General features: G+C 41.8%; 2 protein-coding genes across 6 annotated transcripts in view; one reads left to right on the top strand and one right to left on the bottom strand.

Moving 5' to 3' along the window:
• The window catches only part of Pkd2l1 (polycystin 2 like 1, transient receptor potential cation channel), a 176,334-nt gene that overhangs the window by 30,811 nt on the left and 124,216 nt on the right, over positions 1–21,307 (bottom strand). For 4 of the 5 annotated variants that reach the window (XR_010046292.1, XM_063245037.1, XM_063245036.1 and 1 more), the window contains exons 2-3: positions 3,558–3,833; positions 2,952–3,065 (exon numbers count right to left, since the gene is read on the bottom strand). The exons of the other annotated variant lie outside the window; for it this stretch is intronic. Coding sequence is in view for 3 of the 4 variants with exons in the window: in XM_063245037.1 (XP_063101107.1) it covers positions 2,952–3,065; positions 3,558–3,792 (349 nt within the window). In the remaining variant the exon portion in view is untranslated. The remainder of the gene's footprint in view (positions 1–2,951; positions 3,066–3,557; positions 3,834–21,307) is intronic. 5 annotated transcript variants of the gene reach the window in all.
• Positions 19,020–21,307, top strand: part of LOC100719661 (stearoyl-CoA desaturase) — a 32,611-nt gene continuing 30,323 nt past the window's right edge. The window contains exon 1 of the mRNA XM_013143283.3: positions 19,020–19,224. Within this exon, the coding sequence (XP_012998737.2) occupies positions 19,201–19,224 (24 nt within the window). The 5' untranslated portion in view covers positions 19,020–19,200. The remainder of the gene's footprint in view (positions 19,225–21,307) is intronic.

The following is a 21,307-nucleotide window of genomic DNA, read 5'->3' as shown; positions in this document are numbered from 1 at the left end:
CAACACAGGCATGGCTTCCTCTGCTATCAAAATCCCACACTAGAAAGACACGTGTGTTACACATTTGACACGTCAGTATCACCCCGAGCCCATAGTACACAGTAGGGTTCATTTTTGGTATTGTAATTTCTCTGTGTGTAATTGCATCTATCATTACGGTATCATACAGAGTACTTTTACTGCTCTTAAAATTCTCCACGTATTGTTTTTATCCCCTCTTCTCCTCCTCTGCAATCCCTGGCAACCACTGCCAACTTTTAGTCTCCAAATTTTTGCTTCATCAGAAGAATATAGTTAGATTTATGTAGTATACAGCCTTTCTGGTTGGCTTTTCTCTGAAAAGTTTTTTTTTTTTTTTTTTTTTTTTTTTACTATCAGTATAGAGGGCCAAGTGAATGTTTCAAAATTCCATTAGCTATTACAAAGATAATTGCTACCATTAATTGAGCTAGAGTATACATGTTATCTCCATAAATTTTTGTTTTCCTGGCAAGGAAGTACCCAAGGTCACAGAGTCAATCAGTGACAGAAGTAATATTCAAACCCAGTTTGGCTGACTCCAGTGTTCATATGTTTCCATTAGGCCACTGTGTTTACCCTAACACTAAACATCAACCCTGCAGCATCTGAACAAGTCACAGGAACTCGGGGTCAGGCACATGGCAGAGGGGCATAGCCCCCTACAGCATTCCTGCTCTTAGAGGACAGCATCCTGATAGAACCACACAACTGCTGCCTGCTTGGCGCCAGTGTACATTTCTTAAACTTAGACATGAGAGGGTGTATTCCTTCTCCTTAAGCATGAGTCAACATACAGACCAGTCAACATACTGACTAGAAAAATTAGGTATATCTAGTGTCATGTTTCTTAACCCTTTTGCATTACTTATCTATCCAGTATCCTCTTTAAACATTTTCTTCCCAATCACCCCTCATCCCAGTTAAATTTTAACACTGTAGATAGATTCTATACTTGTTTATATACTGGGAGCCTATGGAAGGCCTAAAGCTATTGTAATATCTACTGATATTTTCTGCTCTCCAAGAAATTTCTTTCATACCCTTAAGGAGGCTCCGTGAACTCCACTGAGAATGCATCATCTAACTTCAGGTGGCTGACAGAAAGCCGTGAGTCACGAAGTGATGGCCAGGACATGGGAAAGAACCAAGGTAGGCCTACTGAGACTTACCTGAAGAGTTGCTGAAAGAGGGAAGAGGCAGAAAAAAGGATGGGGGCCAGGAAACTAGAAGCGGCATTATTCCATTAACTGTGGTAGAAATGATCAGAAAATATCCTCCGAAGTATGTTGCATAAGATCTTGCTTTTGTGATACCGGGGATTGAATCAAGGGTATTTGCACCGAGCCTTACCCTCAGCCCTTTTTTGTTTTTAATTTTGAGACAAGGTCTTACTAAGCATCAGCCTTTCTGGTTGGCTTTTCTCTGAAAAGTTTTTTTGTTGTTGTTGTTGTTTTTTACTATCAGTATAGAGGGCCAAGTGAATGTTTCAAAATTCCATTAGATATTACAAAGATAATTGCTACCATTAATTGAGCTAGAGTATACATGTGATCTCCATAAAGGTGTTAAATTGCCCAGGCTAAGCTTGCACTTGTGATCCTTGAGCCTCAGCTTCTCAATGTGCTGAGATTATAGGTATGCATGACCACAGCCAGCTGTGTTTCATGTTATTCTTGTGAGACTGGTGCTTTGTGGGTGCAGACTCAATTCCTAAGGTCAAAGCAGTAAGCAAGTAGTGTAATGATTTCAAGGTTTATCAAGAATACAACACCAGAGGAATTTAAGGTTTTTCAGAGGTTTAAGGGTGTCTGATTATGTAATTTCACTATTTTCAGTCTCCATCAGGGCTTGATTTCATGACACTGCACTATGATTTTACAATGTCTGTTGTATTACAAGATAATATGCCTTGTTTACTATATTCCAGAAAGACGCTGCTTAGCACAATATTGGTCAACTATATTATTTAAACTTCACAAAAATGTAACTCTGAAGAGCAAAATACTTCCTAACCCTGTTCTTGAACTGATGTGGGATTAGATATATCTCAGTTACTGGTAGAGAAAGGCTCTGCCTATGGGTTTTGGTGGCTCTCATGGGAATGGAGGTGCAGTGAAAATCTCCTTCCTATCAGATGGGTAGAAGGCGCTATCAATATATCAGCAAATGTGCTGTAAAGGATGGGACGGACCCTATGAAGTGAATCCTGATTGGGCCATTGATCTCACAGACATGGTCTTCACACTATGCTGCCTGTAGGAAAGAATAACCTATGAAATTCAACTTATTACCTACAGTTCTTTGACTCTGTCTTCCAATAGTCTACCCTTCCACCTGCTTCTGCAATGTTGAACAGTTAGAGCCTGACAAGAGAGTCCCCATTTGCCTAGGCTTCTGTCTGTGTGTCATGGAGAGGCTCTTGAATGGGACTGCTATCACCACTGTATCCTAACCTTCTTAGGGATCTGAGCTCCATTGTTTCTTCCTGTTTCCAAAGAAACATTGATAAGCTGTATGCAATAAATAACCACGCAAAAAAAAAAAAAAAAAACCCCAGACGTGAAGGGGTGATTTTTCCTTTATAAGAAGGGCAAAAACTTCTACCTCTCAACAGACAACAGTGATTGGTGAGTTGGTGTCAGGAGCTTGAACCTAAAAACTAGGTTCCCTTGTAATTTTGGACAAAATGACATATTTAAAGGTTTTCTAATAATTTGCCTTCTCCCACTATGTTGAATTATTTTTCTAGGAAATATCTTAAGCAGAAAAGGCAGTAAACAGGAGTTGATTATAGATAAATGAAGTTGCCAGGAAGCGGTCTGCTCACACAGAGGCCCCACAGGTTTTGCCCACAGATGTGTGTCTATAGGTACTGCACACAGACAGATGTTTTTCACAGACAGATGACCACAAAGTCAGGGGCTACTCACACAGACAGATGTCCACTAGGAACACGATGTATACCAGAAGCTCTCGGATGGTAGTCTTGACATAAAGTTCTCTGTTCTCAGCTGTGTTCTCAGTCAGTGTTGTTCCCCAAAGTCCTTAGGTATTGGAGAAATGTGCAGAGTTTCCAATAGCAGCATTTCCCCCAGATTGTTGTCCCACCTTAGGCTTCACCCTGTTTCCAGTCCCCTTATCCATTCCCTGGCAGGATCTGGCTATTTTACCCACACACATGCCTGTCCTCCTCCAAATGCTCTGAGATAGATGGGGCGATGGGACCGGGTCACAGAGAATAAAGTCATGAGCGAGAGGCACCTGTACCAGATGGGGGTGTATAGGGTCTCATCACCTCATATTCTCCCTCAACCTAGTTGTCATATATCCCACAACACCCCTAAATGACTGTTCCAGGTGCTCTGTCTGGCAGACCATGAGACTTGCCTCTGTGTCTTGAGCAAGCAGCTCTAACACAGATAAGTCACAAAGACAGCAAGATTCACCTGTTCTTCAGGACACGTTTCCCCACTAAAACCTTACGATCCTTTCTCCTCAGTCCAGTACCTCAGGAGAGATCTCCCCTCAACCAGTACCTCTGATACTGCGACAGAAATGAAGGCAGCAGCTGGACACCAGGGTCCTGTGTGTCTTCTCTTGTGGTCCATCTTCAGGCTTCCTGGGCTGAGGCTTGGGGAGTGCTGCAGTAGAGATTGTGCAGATCCTCAGCATCTCTTGTGGGGAGGGGGGGCCACTGTACGAAGGATTGTCCCAGGCTCCCCTTTCCAGTTTTTGCAGCTCCTGCCCCTCAGGATTTTCCATAGCATCCATGGAGGAGGTAGGGAGCTGGCCCAGCAAGTGCCTACTCTCACCTAGAAAAAGAGAGGACAAAGGCATGGCTAGCTGAGCCAGCAGAGGGTCAAGAGTCTGAGAGCAGCTGCTCTCACCTGCCTGTGCCTCTTGCCTTAGGGGGAGAGCTGTGCTGGGGGGGCAGGGTATGATGGCTACCAATCCTATCAGTCTGAGCCTCTCGCTCTCCTCCCTTCCTCCCTCCGTCACTCCTCCCTCCCTTCCTCTGAGAGAACATGAAGCAGAGGGTTGTGAGGAAACTAGGAGTCCGAAATTTGAAGAGGGCAAGGTGAAATAGATGTGCAGCTTCAGGGGTAGGAAGGTGACAGTGGTGAATGCTGTGTGTCCAGATGGTACCTGAGGAGGAATGTCCGGAGACTATGGTAGAGATTATGAAAGGGCACTGAGAGGGGGTAAGAAGATGGAGACTGTGGGTCTGAACTGATTTCCACCAAAAGCTCCTGGAAGAGCCAAGATGGAGTTTGGTCCAAGGCAAGGGATGAGAGACTGAGAGACGCTACATCCCCACCAGCATCAGCCAGGGATTTCTTGGGCATCTTCAATGTCTCTCCTCTAATTATCCCCTACTGAATAGAGAAGGGCAGCTCTCCTTCCTCAACCTGCCCCCATATCTGGAAAAAAGGATAATGGTAGAAGGAGCACTTGATTCAAATGTTAAGGGACAAAATTTCTCATCCCTGATGGGGATGGAAAAGAGACTGCAGAGTTTGAGGTGGCCGGAACCTTTTCTTTCTAGGCATTTCCCTCGTGGTTTATGGATGAGGCATACCTATAGTACAGCACTTTATGAAGCTATGGAGCTCAGCTTGGGAAAAGGCTATATTCTGATGGGGGAGGATGGGGCACAGAGCAAAGGGTGTGGACAACATGACTTGGGATTTAGGAGTGGATGTCTTGACCCCTCCTGCCCATAATTCCTAGGTTTCTGCTTAGCACTGGACCTAGAACAATAAGCTTGAATACAACAAGCTCGAGGATATCAGGGTTGGTCTGCTTCCTTTGCATGTCAGTCTCTGAGGGCATGTGCCCCTGGGCCTAGCTCGGGCCTTTGGTCACCTATTCTGATTCATCTTTTAGGCAAGTGTTGTGCCCAAGAATGATCCTGGTCTCTCATGTGGTGCTGATCACCCTGAAGTTCCTCATCCTAGATGGCTGTAGGGGACTATCTGTTATAACTCGGGCCCCAGTATAAAATCCAAGGGAGCAAGAGACCGAAAATTTAGGTAGCAAAGGCTTTATTTCCAGGCCTGGCGACGAGTCTCTGGGAGCCAATTTGGGGACTTCCACCCAGAGACTGAAGGGAGGACTTTAAAAAGAGGCTGGAGGAAAAGGGGGGGGGGAGAAACAAAGAAACCTGCAGAACCATTAAACTTGTTGACCCGAATCTGGAAACTATTGCTGTCCACTTAGCTCTGACAATCTCGGGAGTCCTTGGTGTTTTTCAAATTACTCCTATCCTATAGACTGACATTATCTCGGAGTGGCACATCTGCAGCAATATTTGGAGAAGAAAGTAGAGAGTTAATTATCCCACGACAGCTTGTTTTCACTAGTGGGTGCAAAGAGGTCAAGAGTTACAAGAAGCTGAAACTTAAGTTTTACAAAGATCTGATATCTAACTCATTTGATGCATACAGAACAAAAGGAAAGCACCAATTGGGATTTGGGCCATAGTATTTCCCGGTAATTTCTTTGAAGCTAAACAGTTCTTAAAATTAGGGCAGGCTCATTTTATGACAGATCATCACCGGGTCGGGAAGAGGTCACCAGAAACCCAAATTCTGTATGGCCTAGCCTAGATAGATAGGTAAGGGGAGAGGGAGGCAACAAGGCGCCATACAGAACAGAAAATGGCGGTTATGTTTTTTTTTTTTTCTTTCTGGGAAGGGAATCAAGGTCAGGTAAAGGGTTAAACTCATACACAAATCTCTCTGCACACAAGCAAGTTTCTTCAAACAAGTGTAAATTAGTGGGCCATCCTAGTTTTCTTTAGCTCTTTAGAGGAGAATAGAGGCACCTAACAGTGATTAGCAACCCTTGTTAGCTTGTTTTAGCACAACTTCTGTAGTTTGTAGAGGGCAACAATGGTTAACATATCAATTAGGTGAGATTCTTGCAATTCTTTACAGAGGAGAGTATTGCTCAACATATCAATTAGGTCACTTAACATATCAGTTAGGGAAAAAGGATAAAAAAACACACATTTAGTAAGCCACGTTGCAGGTTTGCTATAATACACATATAACGAAGCTATTTTCTTAGAGTACAACACTATCCTCTTTCAACTCCTGACTTCCCACCTAAGGCTACTTTTTGATTGCGCCAGACTGAAGACCACTTCCAAATTCAGGCAGTATCAACCTGGTGGAGGTCTCTAGTCTTGAGTGTCCTTATCAAGATATCTCACTTCTAGACAAGTAATGGTAAGCCTGAGCCTCTTGATCAACCAGTGTATCCCATCTTCTAATGTGTGGTTGAAAACATGGGTTGGATGTCTTCATGTGTGTCACATGAATCTCCTTTCCCAAGCCTGGATTAGAAAACTGACCTCTCTGCCTATCTAGAGCCATCAGGTGAGCAAGTATTCATCTCCATTATATCAGCCAGTGAGATGCATTCCAAAGTATCTATTTTCTTTGGGAAAGAGGATAAGGATCTGGGCTAGTATCAACAATTTGTGTTTTATGAGCTGAGTGAGCAGAAAAAGGATGCTGGTGTCTCTCATCCCTGAGTGTTTTGAACAATTGTCCTAGGCCTCTGGAGAAGTATGAGTGGGTACATGAATCCAACTGAGTGGCCCCAAGAAGTAGGGAGAAAAATAAGAGATGTTTTGTGCTTCCCTTGGAGTAATTCTCAGTTCTGGAGAAGGCCTGTGGTTAACAGAGCTTTGAGTGGGCTTCAAGAAGTTCACCATATGACAAGTTTTCCCATGCTCAGAGTTCAAGGCCAGGCCAACCTATTCACCTAGCCTGGACTCCCTGCTCTGTGGTGAACATTACCCTAGTGCTTAAGCCAAATGGCCCCATGAGGCAGTTATGCAACACAACTTAAAAGATTTTCTCAGGAGATTCTTGGCACTTCTAGTGTTTAAAGTGTTAAACACTACTAGTGTTTTTCTCTAGAAGTTGCAAATATGGAAATGCAGTGGAATCTGATGGTTTCATATCTAGTATTTCTCCAAGTTTGTAAGACTTTACAGATTATTGATTTATTTGTTAATAAAAGACAGTGTTGGGAAAGGTACGATCCGAGACACAGAGTGCCTTTGGACTACTTTAGCAAGACCTCAGAGTCTTAACTTTGAACTTGAATTAAATTTCTATGATTCATTGTTGGCTCAGCAACTTCCTAGGGATGTATGGGTCTGGATAGGTTACTTTTGAGACTTACTTATTTGCAAACTGTTGCTAACAATCTCTGCTCTGATGATGTGGAGGTCTATTTTTTTTCTTATTTGTTTGTTTATTTTTGTTTTTTGAGATGTGGTCTTGCTATGAGTCCAGGCTGGCTTTGAATTCACTATATAGCCCAGGTTGGTCTCAAACTTGTAGTGATCCTCCTGCCTCATCCTCCCAAGTTCTAGACAGGCATGCGCCACCACGCCCAGCTGAAGGACTGTTTTAGGATCAATATACTAGGATGTAGAAGGCTTTATAAAGTGTTACCTGAAACACAACATAAGTTGATTAAATCTTCCTATGGCATCTGTTTTTCTATGTATTCCATTCACCCAGCAGTTCATTGTGGGTGGATACCTTCAGGCAGGACTCTATTGACCTTGTCTCTGATGGACATAGGTTGTTGTCTATGTTGTACCAGTCCTAGCAGCAGAATGGAATGATGCTGTTTGAGCTAGAGAAAAGTTGAAAGTAATATTTGAATGAGAAAGCACCTGTAGGAGTTTATAATCATAACACTGATTTTGAGGTCCATCAGAACCAAAAGCATGCCTTTCTCCAGAAAGCCAAGAAAATTACATTTTTTTTTCAGTTTCATCAGGGACCTCACAGAAGCTGACCTTCTCATCAAAATGACATACTTTCTTCTTTTCCTTCCTTTTTGTCTTCTTCATTTGACAAGTCCTGCTAGAATACATTTTGCACATTCCATGTCTCCAACAGAATCCTTTTTGAATGATATTTTTGGCTTCATTTCTATTTCTAGAGGTTTTTCTAGAGATATGCATGTCCATTTGTTCACACCTTCTGTGGAAGATTTGATAATGGAGGGGACAATGTAAATTCAGGTTCAGATAGATGATGTCATCAATGATAAAAATAAAAAAGCAAATGTTCAGTTCCCTGCACTCATGAGGACTTATTTTTTTGCCACAATCATATCTCCTGCTGAATATGTTCCAGACATCATGTATTCATATGCGTTAAGCAACCCAATGGCGTTATCACTTCTGTGCAGAGTTCCAGTTGCACCAGGAAGGACCTGTAGCTTATAGCGTACAAGGTGGAGTGGGGGCAGGGAGCTCTCCACCTGAATGGCAGGCTGCAGGCTAGAAAAAGGGAGACCCTCTGCTAGGAGTGGGGAGATCAAGAAAGGCATGAGCGAGAAAGGATGTGCAGGCCCGTACCTTGAAGAAGAATTCCCTAAGAAGGTGGTTTTTACCCTCAGTACCACTCACCAAAATCCAGCTGAGGCCTGGTTGGCTGTGTCTCCAAAGTCTGCATAAAGGAGAAATGAAGCACTAGGACAGATACTTTACTGGCGTATACTCTCTTAGCACAATTTCATGGTTTAAGTAAAGTTGCTTAAGGTACACCTCTGAGGACCCCGTAACAAGAGACACATATTCTTCTGAGCAGAGTTCTCACTCCAGTCTACATTCATTGCATAGGCATGTACTGAGTGTCAATTATATGGTTGGTCCAATGCTTATCTCTAGGGATGAAGCAGCAACAAGACCGTTATGGCCCTTATACTTTGGTGAAGAAGACAGGTACCACAGATGTGTGAATAATTCATAATGTATAATCACACAAAGTACTGTAAGAGAAAGATACAGGAAACTGTAAGGATACACAGCAGGAGATCCACTTACTGAGGGTTATGGAGAAACATGATTTTTTTTCTTTTTTGCCTTATATTTGTAGCAAACACAGTCTTCTGAGATCTAAAAAAACATTTTACTGCTAATAAGCACAGAACAAACCAAGTTATAAGACCAAAGACATCAAACAAGTAATGCTGGACTGCACCAACTGGGAGCCTTTGTGGCCACTGGAATGTGAGATGAGCTGAGCCTGCAACCTGCATCCAATCCTTTGTTGAAGACATGGATCAAATCAACAGTTTCTGGAACAGAAATTCAGAGGCAAGATTTTTAATCTTTCATTCCCTTGAACTTAGGAATCCATCCTGGTATCTCTCATTAGCAACATCAATAAATTTTTTTCAAAAGTGAAAGTGGGAAGCTAAATGCTCAATATTAGATGATAGGTTTAAATAAATTATGATATATTAATATGGTAGGCTATTGTGCAGAAATTCATAGTACTTTAAAATTATACTTAATCTCATGAGAATATGTTCAACATGTTCTGTGAGGAAAATGCTGGCATATACACCTACAATATAACAGAATCCAATTTTTTCATGGATATTATACTTACACGAATGTATAAGGTAAAAAGAATTAAGCTTTTATCTACTGGCTTATGCTCTGGAGGACAGCTAGAACTTCCCTCTGATTACACTGGCCACTGTAGGAGGTCAGTGGGAGTGTCTCTTTTTGATTACAAAGGCAGAGCTTCAACAAGCCCCTCTTTGCCTCTCATTTTGGCCAAAGGCTGAGTCAGAGCAAAAAGGACTTTCCTTTCAGCTCATTAGTTTGTCACTGGAAGCTCTGGGCTTCTATCTCCTTGGCTTGTCTTCGTGTATCTTAGATGGAAGGCAGAGGTGTGTCTGGCTCCTGAGGCTGGGGAAAGATTCCTTGTAAGACTTCAGAGAAATAACAGCGTAGCTGAGTCCTGGAAAAAGCCATCCTTACAAAGTCAGGCCATGGCAGAAATCTCCAGTCCTGGCCTCGTCCTAATACCTTTCTCCCAAGGCCTTGGTCCCTAGGTCTTTCCTGCCCAAACTGTTAGCTCCCAGCTAACATTCTGCCCCTGAAACATTAGCTGTCCCAGTCACACTCACTCTTTGATCTGCAGAGCTATCACCAGATCTCAGTGATAAGTAGTGATAGCCTTATGGAGGCTACTTTCCTAGTCCATGTACTTGTGCTTGCAAACTGGCCTGTGCACATATGTTTATATATTTACACATGCGTTCCTAAATATGCTCCAATTTTGTGTACAACAGGAGACAAGCAGTGGAGAAGGGTGAGAGCAAGAGGGTCAGGGACAGCTCTGTGCATAATGTGGACAGATCCATGTCTGGTTACCATGGGAAGGTTGAGTTGGACAAGGGCACTGTTGTCTTCTGGATCAAGGCCAACCAGAAGAAGTCCCACAGTACTGTCTCTGTAGTCTGGAGTCCTGGAGGATCCATCTACAACAGTTCTAGTCAGTGAAGTGTCACCCTAGAGTTCCTTTTTCTCCTTTGCTTCTAAGCTGTCACTTGCTTTTCTCCACATCTAACTACAAAGACCTCATGGGATTTCACATTACCACTTTCCTCAGGAGTTTTCCCTGCTTCTCCCAAGTTTATCTGGGCCCATTTTTTTCCCCTGGTGGTGTTAGTGCTCTGTGTTGAGCTCCATTAGATGGACTCATGGAGATCTCTTTCATGATGGGTACTGTCCAAGCAGAGATCCTGGAACTTCAGCTCTTCCCCTTAGCCTGGGACCCTGAGTATGTTCATAAAATGAGTAAACTGTACCTTCACAACTTCAGGAGACTGATGGGTAATTTTACCCCATTTCCTGTGGGAGCCAGTGGAGCCCAGCCAGGCTGAAGGAGGGTAGACCAACTTGGACCCTAGCCTGTAAGGAGGAGAAGGAGGAGTTCACTGCTCTGAGCTGTTTGCTACTGGAGGTCAGCTTGGACCACAGGAAAGGGTAGTGCCTAAGGATGGTAAGGCCCTCCCCCCTCCTCTGGGGCCAGAGAACTGACTGGAGCCTACACTGGGACATGAGCAGGTATAATAACTTGGACCCCGGTATAAAATCCAAGGAAGCAAGAGACCTAAATTTAGATAGCAAAGGCTTTGTTAGACGAGGCCTGGTGACGAGTCTCCGGGAGCCAATTTGGAGACTGCGTGCCAGAGTCTGAAGGGAGGACTTTAAAAAGAGGCTGGAAAAAAGGGCGGGGGGGTGGGGTGGGGAGAAACAAAGAAACCTGCAGAGCCATCAAACTTGTTGACCTGAATCTGGAAACTGTATAGCTGTCCACTTAGTTCTGACAACCTTGGGAGTTTTGGTGCCTTTTGAGTTACTCTCATCCTGCAGATAAGAATTATCTGCAATAAAATTTGGAGAAGAAAGTAGAAAGCTAATTATCTCAGCACAGCTTGCTAACACTAACAGGTGGGAAGGGGTCGAAAGTTATAAGAAGCTGAAACTTAAGCCTTCACAAGGATTTGGAACTTAACCCTTTTGGTGCATTAGGGTTAAGCCACAACATTTTCCTGTAATTTCTCTGAAGCTAAGGCACATTTTATGACAGACAGGGTCAGGAAGAGGCCACCAGAAACCCAAAATCTTTATGGCCTAGCCTAGATAGATAGGTAAGGGGAGAGGGGAGGCAATAAGGCGCGATACAGAACAGAAAACGGCAGTTATGTTTTTCTTTTTTCTTTTTTTTTTTATTTTTATTTAAGGAGAAAAGAAAAGAAAGAAAAAAAAACAGTGAAGGGGTACAAGTTATACAGATTTACAGAAGAAAAAAATGCACAGTAGGAAATCACTAGTTAATGGATTACATATTGCCATCTTAGAAATAATTGTTCAAATCACAAAATTAAAGCTGGTAGAGTGGACATTCCAACAATGATACTGCAAACAGTTCTGTTCAATGATCCAATAAAACTCTGTGATATCATTTTCTATCTTATACATTTAAATATACATGCAGTTATATAGTTTAGAGCACTTTCTTTTCCTCTCTTTTGTACCGTGACTATTACACATTTTGGGTTTCATTGCTCCCACGGTTCTTATTGCTTTTTTGGAAGAGAGTAAAACCAAATGTGACATAACAGAACAGAATCGGTCAAGTCAAAAGGGTGGACACAATAGATAATATAAAAACATAATACAAGGTGATCAACAATGGTTACCATAATGCCTCCCGCTATTTCTAATAGAATTGCCTATATCATTAGTTGTAATACAATTGAACAAAACCGTAAAGAATAAAACCGACAAAACCAAAACATTGGAGATATTGTAGGTCTTCAAAAGTAGATAAAAGTCAACGAGAATGGGCGTTATAATGAATCTCATTATCTTCTCAGCTGATGCCTAAACTTTCGAACCTGATACTATCCAGCAAAACAGAATAGAGAAACCTCAGTCAAAAACAAGATGGTGAGAGTAATACAGGGCTTCAAATCGAGATAATAGAAAGTCAAAGTGGGTTACTATATTATATCCTGCTATATTTTTCCCTTTAATTAAATGGATAAAAATAAAAAAGTAAATAATGGAGTGGAGATTGAGCAAAAAGAGGGCATAACAGCGAAACAGGGCAGATCAAAACATAACCATTTAAGCAGAATAGTGTTTCACCACCAGATAATCCTGACCCAAAAATAGTTACCATATTGACTCCCTCCCTGAAGTCCTTGAGTACAACTTCATATACTATAGCATTAAGTATATCAAAACAATGTAAAACCATTTAAGAGAATGACAGCATTATAGAGTATTTAGAATTGACTAACAGAAAATGAACAATGGTCTCTGTATAATCTCCTTGTCTTTAAAAGGTTTTTGCTTATACTATCGTACATAACAAAATCCAATAAGATACAACCTGTTTAGACCATTGGAGCCAGAAGAACAAAAGCTAGATGAGACTTCAAAACAAGATGGTACTAAATCAGCATTACCTATTAAGATGTCATTTTCTCCAAAAAAAGCTGTTCCTATCATCCAATCTTCTCTGTCTCATTTCTGTTGAGCTCTTTTTCTGTCAGTAGCTGTCAGTTTGTCTTCTTCATTTTGTTCTCTGCTCCATTCTTTATGGCCTCCCCGCCACTATTTCTGGGTTCTTTGTATTTTTCTTTTTTTAGAATATCCTGCAATATTTTCTGTAGGGTTGAATTGGTGGTTGCAAATTCCCCCAGTTCCTCTTTATCCTGGAAGCATCTCGTTTTTCCATCAATTTCCAGGGACAGTTGTGCAGGATATCTCAATCTTGGCTGGAGATTATTATCTTTCAAAGCTTGAATTATTTCTCCCCATGCTCTTCGTGATTTGATGGTTTGTGAAGAGAAATCTGCTGTAATTCTGATGGGTATTCCCTTGTAAGTGATCTGTTTCTTGTCTCTTACAGCTTTTAATATTCTGTTCTTGTATTGAATTTCTGGAATTTTTATTATTATATGCCTGGGTGTTTCTCTGTTAGGGTTGTAGGTAGCTGGGGTCCTGTATGCCTCATACATCTGAGTATCTTTACCTTTTGCTAAATTAGGAAAATTCTCCTGGATTATTTCTGTGAGTAGCTTTTGTAGTTCACTTGTTTGTGTCCCTACTTCTATTTTATGTTCTTAATCCTTAAGTTATGGCTCCTCTTATCATCTTCTTGTCTTTGTATTATTGCTGTGTGTTTCTTTGTTATTTTTAAGAAGTTTTTCATTTCATTCTCCCATGTTTCAAGTCTGCCCTCCAATTCAGATAGTCTGTCCTTAGTTTCTTTCAAGCTGTTATGCCAGTCTTGGATAGACTTCTTAATTTCTTGATAGTCCCTTTGAACCTGCTTCACATACTCAATGCTTTCTCTGTTTTCTCCATCAAGCAGTTCTCCCCTCTTTTTCTGTTCTTCCATTTCACCATCTGCTTTTTCCTGGGTGGTGCTTAGCATTTCTCTAACTATTCTGCATACTTCTAGCTTCAGATCATTGATAACTTCATTCCTGAATTGGTCTATGAGGCTCTCTAGATGGCGCTTAATGTGTATTGGTGCAGTGTCCATTATTGCCTGATTCTCAGGATTGGGGGCCGAGGAGCCTTTTTTGTTGCTTCCCTTCCCCATATTTTCTGTTCCTTATAAAATGCAATCTTACATAGGAGGCCCGGCTTCCCTGCCTGTCAGCCACAGCTTGATCAAATTGCACTGGCTAGTTGTTCCCGCCCACCGCTGCGCCCCAGGGAGTTGCGGAGGAGGCAGCCTACGTGGGAGTCAGTCGCTCCTCCGGGCCACCGTCAGGCTCTGGGATCTGGGTTAGGCCAGCCTAGGGAGTCCGCCAGCAGCGTCACTCAGGCCAGGCACCTTTCACCAATCCCGTCCGAGAGGGGAATGTGCGGCTGCAGTTGCCACCGCGCCCTGCTCTTACAGGACTGCCCGAGCCCAGAAAAACCTCCGCTGGAGTCAAACTGTGGTAGGGAGTCAGTTTCTCGCTCACCTCGCCACCAGACAGTTTTCCTCCTTGTCCGTCATGTTTCCGACTCCGTTCGCAGACTCCCGTTCCCAGAGCTCGGCGCGTCTCTCCTTGCCGAGCCGCTGTGGAGGCAGCCAGCCGCCGGGCAGCGGGAAACCCAAATCGCGGTTTCCAATGGTGTGCGGTCGAGCCTCCACACCGAGACTTCTCTGTTCCTATTTTAGCGCCAGGACCGCATTCTAAGTTGGATTCTCTCAGCCCAGTTCGTTCCTGAGTCAGCAGAGCACATCTCTACTGGTTCGTATCTCCTTAGTCCGCATCATTCCTGGCCTCTGAGCCGAGCCTTTCAGAGAGCTTTCAGTAGCTGCTGCTGTCTGTCCGCCATGTTCTCCTGGTTATGTTTTTCTTTCTTTCTGGGGAGGGGGATCAAGGTCAGGTAAAGGGTTATGCTAATAAGCAAATCTCCCTGCACACAAGCAAGTTACTTCAAACAAGTGTAAATTAGAGGGCATCCTAGTTTTCTTTAGCTTTTTAGCGGAGAATAGAGGCACCTAACAGTGATTAATAACACTTGTTAGCTTGTTTTAGCACCACTTCTGTTATGTAGAGGGCAACAATGGTTAACATATCAGTTAGGTAAGGTTTTACAATTCTTTACAGAGGAGAGCATTGCTTGACATATCAATTAGGTCATCGAAGGGAAAAGGAAAACACATACATAAGCCGCGTTTCGGGTTTTGTTATAATACACATATAACGAAGCTATTTTCTTAGAGTACAACAGCAGGTGCTGGCAGCCTCCATCCCTCTCTCTATGCTGCCCAAGGTCATAGAAAAGCCTGAGGGTTTCAGACTAATGAGGGCAGTTTCTGCAGCTCTGACTTCTTGTCCCAGTACCAAGATGTTACATGTAGTGTGGATGGATAAGTAAGCGAGGCCGGTTGCATAGCAATATGTCTCAATGTAGTTGTTTATTTGAACAAGCTGGCAATTTCAGGATCTGCAGTGGCTGATATGACTGGATAAAAGATTGAGATACGCTTTTTTATATGCTTTTCCAAACTCTGGTCTGTCCCTGACAACAGAGGGCAGAACTCTGTTTTCCACTTAGGCAATCTAGGGTGACACTGTTCCTAATAAACCAGTCATTGTACAGAACTCCTTATCTCCTTAAGATGTTCAAGTAATGAGGAGACTTGGTCATGGAAGCAGACACAGAGAATATACACAGAATTCACTTCTTTAAATCACATAATTTAATGTCTTTTAGCATATTCACGGGTTAATCACCACAATCAATTTAAAAATGTTTTATACTCCAAAAAGAAGGCTACACTCTTATTTCCACCCCTGTACACATACTTACACTTAGGTGCACACACTTCTTTAAGCCTCTCTATGATCACTGAGCAACAAATACCCTGCTTTCTGTCTATAAATTTGCCTCTTCTGGCCATTTCATATAAACAGAATCATGCATTATGTGGTTCTTGGCTACTAACTTCCTTCACTTAGCATTCTCTTTTCAAGGTTCATTTATTTGTAGCATGGGCCAATATTTCATTCCTTTTTACTGTCAAATAGTACTCCATGTGTGAATATACAACTTTTCATTAATTTGTTAGTTAGTAGACAAACGTTTGCATTTTTGGCTGTTATAAATAAGGCTACTATGAACATTCATATACAAGTTTTTTGTGTGGGTGTCTATTTTCACATTTTTTTGGGTATATATCTAGAAGTGGAACAGCGTGTCAAAATAATATTTTGGGGCCAAGGGTTTAACTCAGTGGCATAAGTGCCTATTTGGCAAATGTGAGGTCATGAGTTGATCCCCGGTATCAAAAAAAAAAAAAAAGAATATTATTTTGAAAGGGAAAAATGGAGTACAAGAAAATATTGAGGCAATGAATCATATTTAGAAACCAGTAAGAGTTATTGCGTCTTTGTCTTGAGGCTGAGATCAAGTGTGGAAATTGGTGAGAGGGCACCTTGATGAAGCTATAAATTGTATCTAATAGATGGTAGGGATTAAGGGTGAAAAAGCATATTTAGAGTGGTCATAAGATGCCCTGAATATCAAAATGAAGGAGTCTGGATGTTAGTGAAATAATAACAAGTAGTAATTATAGTAATAAAGAAATAACTATATAAGTAAATATTAACTTTCTATGTATCTGTACCAAAATGCAATACATTTTAAATACTTGAACCAATATTGAACGGAAAGTGTAATTCCAATTTGCTACATGAAGAAGTTTAAACTCACAAAATAGCTAACCCAGAATTAACTGGTTCCTCACAAAATTTCTGAACAAGAATCTCAGCCTAAATACTTCTTTTTCTTCTTCCTTTCCATATATTGTTGAAACCAGATAAATGTATGTTTGTGTCCTATTGCCAATGTCACTATATGGTGAAATTTTTTTCCTTTTTTTTTTTTTTTTTTTTGTCTTTTTCCTTTTTATCGGTACCGGGGATCGAACTCACGACTGCCTGCTTGCAAGGCAGGTGCTTTATGAGGCTGAGCTAAATCCCCAGCCCTATATGGTGAAATTTAATGGTGCTTTGACTTTGATTTTTGCCTCCAGAAAACTGTGAAAAATCCATTTCTGTTGTATAAGCATACAGTATTTAGCAGTTCGAGTACACTAGGATAAAGATGAAGCTTGCAATCAGTAAAGGAACTAAGATCAGATATTGTAGAGAGGACTGAAATGTACAGATTTCTATTCCACACCCTGCATTTCCAAGCAGCCACCAATGAGCTGCCCATCTCTGAGAACACCTAGTCTCATTCAGCACTTTCCCTCTGGTCAGAGAACCAAGCCCGGAATGGAGGTGCTGGGTCACCTGGTTTGTCCCTGACACCAGAGAGAAAACCTCTGTCTTCTACTCAGGCAATCTAGGGTGTTTGTTCCTGGTAAGCCAGTCGTTGCACAGAACTCGTTATCTTCTTTTGTGGAAGTGAGGGGTTAAAATGGTCTAGTAATGGAGAGACCTGGTCATGGAAGCAGACTGAAAGAATGTATAGCCTTCCTAGCGGCAATCTCTGCTGTTAAGGTTGCCTAAGACCCAGAAAAGATGGAGCTATGCTTGTGAGGTCAGAGCACCTCAGTTTTTCTGAGAAATAAAGTCTTGAACTGGGATTAAAATCTTGGGCACCAACATAACATTTCTGTGTTCCAGTCCACTCCACCACTTACTGGCTTCTTTGACCATAAAAAATCAAGTTATTGTTCTCTTTGTATTTTACTTTCCTCATGTTGAAAATGCTGAATCATGCTGTTATGTAGCTCAATATCTGTAAGTATATGTGCCTAGCAAACACCATTCCCTGGATCCAATCTTCATTGGGGGTAGGGGCGAGGGGTTGTAGGGGGTAGAAAAATCATGGAGCACACATCTCACAGGGTCACAGTGAAGATTCTAGAAAATGACTCCTACTTATTGGTTTGCAGGAATTGTTTAATACCTGCTTTCTTTTTTCTTGGTTTGTTGAGACAAAGTCTCACCACACAGTTCAACCTGGCCTTGAACTCACTATATACCCCAAACTAGTCTGGAACTCATGGCAATTCCCCTGCTTCAGCCTCTGGTATGCTAGAATTACAGGTGTAAGCCACCACACCAACTAAACTTTTTATTCTTAGTCCACATACTAGTCTTTGATCTGCAGTTGTGTGAAAACATCTGTTTGTGCTTCCGGCCTCTTTCTAGATACAAGTCTCTAAAATTTCCCTGGACAACCAGAAGACTATTAAAACCATTCGCACAAATTTTGGATGGGCATGGAGATGGGACTGATCATTAGCATCCAGTGGTGACTGTCCTTCACAGAGTATACCAAATGACTATATGTGGCATGCACGTGTATGTGCACAGATCCGTGAGTGTGCAGATGTAGCCAGAGCTCTGTGGGGTCTCCGTTCAGCATCCTGGATCTGGGGGCAGGGGTGAGGAAGGTGTTGAGCAATTGTTCACCTAAGTCTCAAGCACTCTGTAGATGGAGAGACCAGGCTATACACACTGTGCTTACCTCAGGAGCCTAGGTAGAGCTCGGGTTTCCTCCCCAAGGGATTGGATAATGGGAGAACAGGATGGAGTTGTGAATGATGGGTGCCACTATGGCTTCCTCACTGGTTAAGTGTCCAGCTGCTTGCCTTGCTCCTGGGATTTGCCTGTACCCAACCCTCACTACTGGACTAGGTGCTGTTGCTCTTTGGAAAGAAGTCTCCAGAGCACCCCTGAGATTGTGGAGTGCTGAGCAGAGACACAGAGGCCAACAGAAGAGAAGTGTAGAAAGAGAAAAAGATGAAAGGGAGTGAAGACTTGGAAGCAGAGGGAACAGCAGATTCACTGAGCCAATGTCAAGGGCATAGCATGCAGTAGTACAAAGTTTTCTTAGCCAGTGAGACATCATAATTGGCAGAAACATCCTGAGCATTTTATTAGGACAAGGGCAATGTGATCTTGGTGATACCATCATCCCACATCCTGGCTAAGTCTCTGATTTCTCCTTCCTCTTCTTAATCACTGCCTACTCCTCACCCACACTCCTACTCTCACTTTACTTGTGACTGCCTACGCCAGCCAATTATGTGCAATTTATTTATTGCTTGTTGAAAGGGGAAAAAGGTATCTGAAAAAATTCAAGATAACATCATCCACTGCTGTAGCCTTTAAATATGCATGTCAAGAAAATGCAGGCAAAGTGAGATAGAACCTGGCTGGGACAGTCTTCTGGCTGAGAAGGGTTCTTAGTGCAGAGACAAATTGTGGCACCCAACCAGGGTCTGGAGCAGAAGTTGACCCTCTATTCTTACCTGAGTTTCAGCCTGGGGACGACCACTCCAGCATCTGAGAGCTAAAATGTCCATGCACTTGCAAGAGAAGGTGAGTGTTCAAGCATTGGCTCTAGCACCATATGTTTACAGGTTCTGGTGGGGTCTCTAGATAACTTGTTGTTGAGAAAGAAATAGAAGCCCGCAGAGGACTTGTACTGTCTTCAGTTGGTTGGGAATGAAAATGTGAATTGTAGTTTAGAAACTTGATCCTCTAACTTTTGTTGCTTAAACTTGTCAAAAGACAAAATTATAACATATTTGCTTATAGATTTATTTGATTTTAATTTTGGTTTATGGGTGGGGCAACCTATTTCTTGAAAATAGAATGAAAGCCTCCTATTGGGCAATAATAAAATCATGGTTTTTTTTAAGTTAAAATATGGAAACTATTTTTAAAAACTAGTTAACATTAGATTACCTCAGTCTACTTTTTTGTAGGTGCTAAAACAGAAGGAATTTATGCTGACTCCAGTGGACTGGAATCTCATATTTCCAAAGAATGAGTGGTCTATTTGAGGATCTTTCTGCTTTAAAATTTCGCTTTGACATTGTGGCATTTAGCAGTGTGTATTTTGGTTTACTCTGATCTGTTGGGTCCAAAGTACAGAAGCTCAGTTAAAAAAATAGCCTCCTGCCAGGTGTGGAGGTGCACATCTGTAATTCTGCACTCAGGAGGCTGAGGCATGAGCTTCAGGCCAACCCAAACTACATAGCGAGTGCAAGTCCTTCCTGAACTCCATAGTGAGGGCTTGTCTCAACAAAGCAGAAGAAAACAAACTAAACATTTAACAAAAAAAAGGTCTGTAATTTTTGTTTAACAATTTGATATGCAGTGCTGATTTAAATTATGTTTTGCAACAGGGTCTTGTTCAGTTACCCAGAGTGACTTCTAACTAGGGATCCTCCTGCATTAGCCTCCCAAGTAGCTAGAATGACAAGTATGTATCTTTGTCATGAGCATTTGTATGCTCATGCCTAGCTATGAGCATGCCTTTTTTGAGTTTTTGTCATTCCTGCTGATAAGAGATCATTTGACAGATGGCTACATGTAAACATTTAAAACTTTTGGGAGACTAAAATGCTCCAGGAAAACTCCTCTTATGACTAATGGATAGTACCAAGAGTTAAAATCATCTTTCAGAGCTTTTAATAATACAAACAGCCTGCTGCAGCATGTGTGCCATAGATTCAACATCACTGGTTTAGAGTGTGCTCCTCAGCCAGGGTTCCTATGAAACAAATCAGCTAAAATAAAATAAATTCGAGTGAGTTAAATGAGGAACCTGCTCATTTTGAGGCAGGAGCTGTCTGTTAATTTCTCCAAAATGAGTCCCCACAATACCTAATGTATTTACCTATGTGCAACAAGAAGTATCAGCATCTGTATAGACTGTGTTAAATTAGTATAGTAATTCTATTATCTTCTATCTCATTATTAGATTTCATTAAAAAGAAGAAAGAGAACAAGAAGATCTAGAATACAAACTTGTAAAAGGGACTATTTGTACAGTTTGAGCAATAGTTGCATTAGGGATGTTGTAAAAGTGAGCCATTGTACAAAAAAGGGTCTCTTAGGTCATGTAAAAACTTGGATTTGACAGCACAGATTTAGTGCTCAATTGTATTATATGAGTGAAAGAAGTAAGCACAAGCAAAGAAAAATCAAAATGGGTAAACATCCCATAATGATAAAAAGTCTTGTTCTGATATCTGGGGAAAGCTGTCCATAGCACAAAAAGCTGTCACTTTTCACATAGGTTTGCAAATCGGAATGTTTTTGGTTATGACATGAGGCATTTTGGTGAGTCCTCTGTGCAGGGGAGGTTCCCCCTGAATTTTACAACAAGCTATTTAGCTTTACTTAGGGGGCTTCGGGACTGAAAGAGTTCTTGTTAGTGATTTAATGAGAGAAAATTAGATTGGAGAGACCTAGAGGAATTTAGGATCTAAAAAGCTTGAGGCAAAAAAAGAAGAAAGAGGAGGAAGAGAAGGAAGAGGGGAAGGAGGAGGAGGAGAAGGAGGGAAGAGGAAGAGCAGGAGGAGAAGGAGAAGAAGGAGAAGGAGAGGGAGGAGGAGGAGAGGGAGAGGGAGAAGGTCAGGACTAAAATTCAAAAGCAGATGCACTAAATTTT

The sequence above is a fragment of the Cavia porcellus genome, unplaced genomic scaffold (genome assembly GCF_034190915.1).
Source record: "Cavia porcellus strain 051 isolate PalLab524CR breed Dunkin Hartley unplaced genomic scaffold, mCavPor4.1 scaffold_2, whole genome shotgun sequence".
Classification (NCBI taxonomy): domain Eukaryota; kingdom Metazoa; phylum Chordata; class Mammalia; order Rodentia; family Caviidae; genus Cavia; species Cavia porcellus.
Note: the sequence above shows the minus strand (reverse complement) of the source record. Positions and strands in the feature narration are given on the sequence as shown.